We start from the raw sequence: 6,480 nt of genomic DNA, 5'->3' as shown, positions 1-6,480 counted from the left end.
TTTTTTTTATGTAGAAATATCAATGCATGACTTATATAACTGTAAATTGTCAATGCAATATACTGTATGTATGTATTTTACACGTATACAGCAGATACGATCAAGCGTATCATCGCTGAGAGAGAGACATGTGTCACATGGCCGGCGCCAAATCCTTTTGACTTGGAACAATCTAACACTGCTATAAAAACACTGGTCTTCTCAGCCATCACGACAAGCAGCAGAAGTTCACTTTCTGTGTATCAGAAGTCAGAACCCTATTTCTATAGTTTTGTGATAAGACATATTAAGCTATCCTAGCTTTAGGCTTTTTGGAACCAACCATTCTGCACCGTGCTTCCGCTTCACTTTTCATCTATATAGTTTGAAAATGGGAAGAGTTCCTTGCTGTGACAAGAATGGACTCAAGAAGGGTCCATGGACACCAGAGGAAGATCTTAAACTCACCAACTACATTCAGTTTCATGGACCAGGCAATTGGCGATCCCTCCCTAAAAATGCTGGTATCTGTTATAATTTCCTTTTCCCTACCCTTCCCCAGTGTTTTGATATAGGAAAGATATATTTGATGTGTGTCACGTTATTTTTAATAGATCAAAATTATCATTTTTGTTTCAAAAAGATGTAAACCATGTTGATCAATTTATAGCTATTAATTTGGTTCTGTGTGATGTGATTTTCCATGGATATGATTTTAAGAAGTTAATAGATACTAACTTATTGATTATGTTACTTAATTACAGGCCTAAAAAGGTGTGGCAAGAGTTGCCGCCTTCGATGGACAAATTACCTTAGACCCGATATAAAGAGAGGAAGATTCTCCTTAGAAGAAGAAGATATCATCATTCAGTTGCACAGTATCTTGGGTAACAAGTAAGAAGTCTATGACCATTTTCCTTCATTTATCACAATCCTTATCATTTAAAAAATTAAGCTTCAATATGAGGTTGTTTTATACTAATTGCTAATCAATATGGTTAATTTATGAACGGCTTATTTAGATGGTCAGCTATAGCATCAAGGTTACCAGGAAGAACCGACAACGAAATAAAAAACTATTGGAACACCCACATTAGGAAGAGGCTACTTCGAATGGGAATTGACCCAGTCACACACACCCCACGCCTTGACCTACTTGACATGTCCTCTATTTTAAGGTCAGTGTTCGGGAAACCCTCCCTTTTGAACATGCAAGGCTTATTACGTGCCCAAGCTTTGATGAACCAAGGGTTACTAAAGCTGGCTTCCACTGCCTCTCTTCTATCAACAATCAACAATGATGAGAACCCAAATTTGGCTTCACACAATTATGTACAAAACCAAGTTACCACCCCACCATCATTAGACTCAGCACAGTTTCAATTTCAAATGCCTACTACTCAGACAAACAATGTGGAAGTCTTCTCGGGCACCGTGGCAAACTTGAGCTGTTCAAGTTCTCCTTCGGGTGATGAGAACCTTGTTTTGCAACAAAACCAAGTTGGTTTGTCAGGGAACCATGATGCTTTGGTGCACTCTCTGAACAATGCAAACCAAAACATGGAGTGTGATTCGGTTCTGCCTACGCCTGTGTCAAGTCCAAACCGGTTGAATTCATCATCCAACTATGTAAGAAGTGGCACGGACGAAGAGAGGGATAGCTTTTTTAGTGACTTGTTCGAGTTTGAAATTCCAGAGAGTTTGGATGACATTGCTGATATTTTTTTGTAATGTCTCAAAGATTTGAAAGGATTTCTAAATCTTTCTAATTCGTGAGGTTTCCTTTATTTATTTTATTTGTGGAAATCTCTAAATATCTAAAAAAATGAATTAGAATGAAAAAAAAATCTTTACACTGATAATAAATAAAAAATAAAAAATAAGTGTTGTAATAATAAAATCAAATGCGATTGAAATCTTACATCGATTATAAGTGAAAAAATTGAGTATCATATAACTAAAGAGAAGACCCATAAACTGAGCTTTAAGATTTTCAATTAAAGTGTGATATCAAATTTTCTTACGTAACTGTTCATGATTCAATGATGTAAATCTCGAAAGAAAGAATAACAAGGTGAGGATGGGGCTAACCCTACCCATGTTTGGGGCAAGGATGAACACCCATTTTTTAACCCTAGTGAGATCGATGGCAGAGTTTGAGACAGAGGCAAGGGAGGCAAACCCCCTCCATATTGCCAAACTGGATCTCACCTAAAGCATTAGAGTTGGAAACTTGATGAAGAAATGGAACCTCCTTGAGTTAGAGCACCTTGGGCCTTGAGTTTCTTAAGTTTGGTTGAAAGAAAATAGATTGAAAAGGGAGAGGGAGGGGAGTGGTCAATCAAGTCTAAAGAGAAATGAAAATTGTTTTCCTTTTACAAAAACATCATGTTGAGTATAATGTTCAAAACCTACATGATGCAGTCCACAAGAAATCCTATCCAAGAGTATATATATGTGAGATCATACCTTGTCAGAAATTGGACATTGAAAATTAAAGAAATTAAATTTTATGTACTTTTTCATGAAAGAAGCAAAAAACACGACTAATACTGTAAGGGTCTAAACATAACACCTTTTTAAGATAGTTGCACACGTGTAGGTAGTCAAAGCAATGTCTAACTCAATGGCAATAACTTTGTTGGGATAAAATATTTCCAAAGACATTTAAAAACACCCTCTAGGATTGGATAGGACTATATCTTGGTGATATCGAAGCTAAGTTAGATTTAACTGTGTAGACATGTGAAACATCTTCTTTCCACATCCTATAATCCCTTTCCACCCTGCAAAGAGAAATACACATCAAGTCTTTAAGTTCATTCTAGTATTTGTTCCTCCCATACAAATAATGGGAGCCACCATTTCCACTCCCACACATATTCATCCCTCTTTATATTCTCATTTTTGCAATCAAAACAATTTACTTAAAGCAACTTGAAACAACCAAGGAAATTGAGATTTAATGGTATATATATTTCTTATCCGATTATTGTGGCAGTATAAAACCGTAGATTCGTTTGTAACTTGTCTTACTACACCCCCGTTGAACCACAAAGAACAAGATGCATTGTCATGGTCTAGTGCATATAAGCCCCTCCGCCAATTTGAAGCAATCTTAGAGTTCTAAATTTGACAATTAGAAACTGTGTTCGAGTCACCATAAAAGTTGAATGTCATTATGTACCAAATTTCATTTTTGTCTACCAAGAATCTCCATCTACACTTACCCAATAGACTCATTAAATACGTCCAAACATTTTATACCCAAACAACCTTTTATATTTAGCCTAACACATTTTCTCCTAACTTTCTCATGGAATTTAATTTAAGACAATCATCAATTCTAGACTATAAGAAATTCCTTTGTTGTTTGACCAAGGTCTTCAACACACATTTTGGTGCCTTGAAGAAGGAGAAGAAAAACAACAGGAGACTAGATGGAACAAAATTAATCAACACAATTTGTGCTCCAAAGATTTATTGTTTGCCCTTCCATGATGCCAACTTTTTTATCATATTGTCCACAATGGATTAGCAAGAACTTTGTCTTGAGTTACATCCAATATTTTTGCTGGGTTAGGTGTAGAGATTGCTTCTATGTGAGCTAGAGTTGATCAATGGAATTTTCACCCCCAACAATAAAAAATATATATATTTATCTAAATAATATAATTCAAAAAATATTTACACTAGTGATACAAAATATTATTTATGGTGAGAAATCGATCCCCCGAACCAATTTCTCATCTGCAGTTTTTTTTTTTTACACTATAAAATAAGTTCCTGGAGAACTGATTTTATAAAGAGTTTTTTTTCTCAGTTCAAAATGAGAATTATGTTTTTTTTGTTTTTTTATTATTTTTTTTGTTTTTTATAAAAAAATTCTTACAGTTTTTTTTTTCAAAATTAACGGTTTGTTTTGTTTTAATTTTTTTACTTTCCTGATTTATATATATTAATTTATAAAAAAATATAATTTATCTAGAATAATATTTAAGAAAAATGCATATATTTTAATACTCAATATAAATATAATTTAGTTAAATATTTATAAAAATATAATTTCATATTATTTATATTGTATTAAAATTTAGATAAATATTTTTATTTATAACTATCATATGGAAAAACATTAAAAAAAACATTTTAAATTTTCCTTGTTATGATTTACATCATATCTTTATTAATTTTCTTACTTATCTAATATATTTTTTCAATAAAAATGCATGTATTTTTAAGTAATCATATATTTTCATACTTATTAATTTTATTTTGTTTTAGTTAGAAAATTAAATGAGCAAAATAAGATTAAAAAAATACAACAACAAGTTGAATTGCACTAAAATATTTAAATTTGAAACAATACAACAAAATTTTTAAAATACAAAGAATATGATATAAATTCAACGTTGTTGGCTTAAGCTTACATGATGGGGGGCAATTTTTCTTTGAATGGTCTGGGAAAGCGCCATATAGAACATTGCTTTAGTTGACCCGGTTTTCGGATATCCATTTTAGTATAAATACGAGAAGAGACAAGACGACCTTCAAATTTTTTTTTCTTGTCTGGTTCGAGGCAGATCATTGGCTTGTGACAAGGTGGTCAATACGCTTCGTTGCGCAATTCTCCAAACAATCATCTATATACGTTGGAGACATTTTCCAATGTATACACAAGATGTATGTAGTTCGTGTACTTATGGTGATCATTTCTTACAAGCAACAACAACATAAGAACAAGGCATGTACAATTTCTTGAATTTGTCACAGTCACACCACCTTTCATCCAACCTGATCGTGAAATCTCCAGCAAGTTGAACCTATCTTGGGCTTATGGTCTCCTAGACCAAGAACTATGTGTCACGTCCATCAAACTCACGAACAGTGTGAGCGTTTGCCTTTCTCTGTGCGTCTTCAATGACCTTGTTTAGTACTTGCGTATAAACTTGGCCAGATGCAAGCATTGTTGCTGCTTCTCTCCCTCTTTTGTTGAACAATGCATTACACCTTAGATATGTTGATTTTACTAGTGCACCTATTGGCAGATTTCTTGATATCTTGATTACTAAATTAATCGACTCAGCAAGATTAGTGGTCATATGCCTCCATCATCGGCCACCATCCCATGCAAGAGTCCATTTTTCTCGCGGAATCTCGTTGAGCCAATTAATTGCCTGGTTAGCATTTGTTTCCTCACTCAGAATGTTGTAGCAGTGATTGAACATAGGCTTTGTCCTTACATATGCTAAGTAGTTATAAACATACAATTTCAATATTGTGAATAATATAAATGAAGTGATATTTAATATGAAGAGAAAGAAGTTTGACACTCATTCATATTGATAATTAGTTTTTTGATGGCATTGTTCTTGTACCTCCTCATGCAATTTTGTGCAATGTGTCGAATGCAAAATTTTGTGTCGTCTATCCACTATCACATCTTGAGTAGGCACTTTTTATTTACTTGTGCATGTCTGAAATCAAACACAGACCATGTTATAGGGTAACATGCCTTTTTCAATTTTGGAGGAAGAAGAGTCATGTTCTCATTGATTCACTCTCGACAACAGCAAAGGCTATTGGAAGGATTTTATTGTTGCCATCTTGTGCAACTGCCACTAGGAGGGCCCCTTGTACTTATCGTACAACCATGTTCCATCAATCAGAACCACGGGCTTGCAATATTGAAACTCATTAATACACAGTCTGAAACACCACAAAAGACTATGGAACATCACAAAACCCTTTACTACTTGACCTCCTTATGGTGGCATTAAGAGTGTTTCCTTCTCCACGATCATACTAGGAAGAAATTGTTGCATAGCTTGCAACAATCTCGATAAATCGTGGTACAATCTTTCCCCGATGTCGTAGATGTTTTTAATGGCCTTTTTTCTTTGCCAACCATGCTTTGCAGTGTGGTGGTGTATCCTTCATGATTTTTTATGTGTGCTATCAAGGTTGACACTGAAGTTGATGGATTGTTTCAATCAAGTTATGGATGCTTTCACTGATGAGCAAATACGACAGCTTTGCATGATCTTGTGAGATTGAAGGGTTTGAACATGTATGGAATTCACGGAGCTTTCTTATTTCCCATTGCTTACTTGCAAGGATGTAAGAAGCCCTCCACCTCCAAGCACAACTATCGTCATCACAAATGACAATTAGCTTTGTTGGGTTCAATAGTTATGTCTTATAGTTAGCTCCTTTGGTCACATGTTACTGTCGCAAAGCATGTTGTACTTCTTGTTTTGTCAGAAAACACATCCCTTCAAAGAGAGTCCCCCGTATATTGGACTTCTTCGCAATCCAAGCTATGGTCGTATTCAGAATCTTGAAAATTAGATTCTTCAAAATTTTGCATGTATGTATGGCATGTAGTATGGTGGTATGGTTGTTATTGGTGAAACAGGCACAACTTCTTCCACATCATCTTCCTCTTAGGGTTGATTGTGTAGAACTTCGTCTTCATCCTCACTAAAGGGACTGAGTTCT

At 34.6% G+C, this 6,480-nt stretch overlaps 1 protein-coding gene across 1 annotated transcript; it reads left to right on the top strand.

Annotated features, from left to right (window-relative positions):
* Positions 1-233: 233 nt before the first annotated feature.
* LOC100787592 (transcription factor MYB41) lies at positions 234-1,710 on the top strand. Its single transcript, XM_014764661.3, has 3 exons — positions 234-503; positions 744-873; positions 1,002-1,710. Exons 1-3 carry the CDS (start codon positions 371-373, stop codon positions 1,708-1,710), a joined length of 972 nt encoding a protein of 323 aa, XP_014620147.1. The 5' UTR covers positions 234-370.
* The last annotated feature ends 4,770 nt before the right edge of the window (positions 1,711-6,480 follow it).

This window comes from Glycine max, chromosome 12 (genome assembly GCF_000004515.6).
Source record: "Glycine max cultivar Williams 82 chromosome 12, Glycine_max_v4.0, whole genome shotgun sequence".
NCBI classification, from domain to species: domain Eukaryota; kingdom Viridiplantae; phylum Streptophyta; class Magnoliopsida; order Fabales; family Fabaceae; genus Glycine; species Glycine max.
This window is presented reverse-complemented; position numbering and strand designations above follow the sequence as displayed.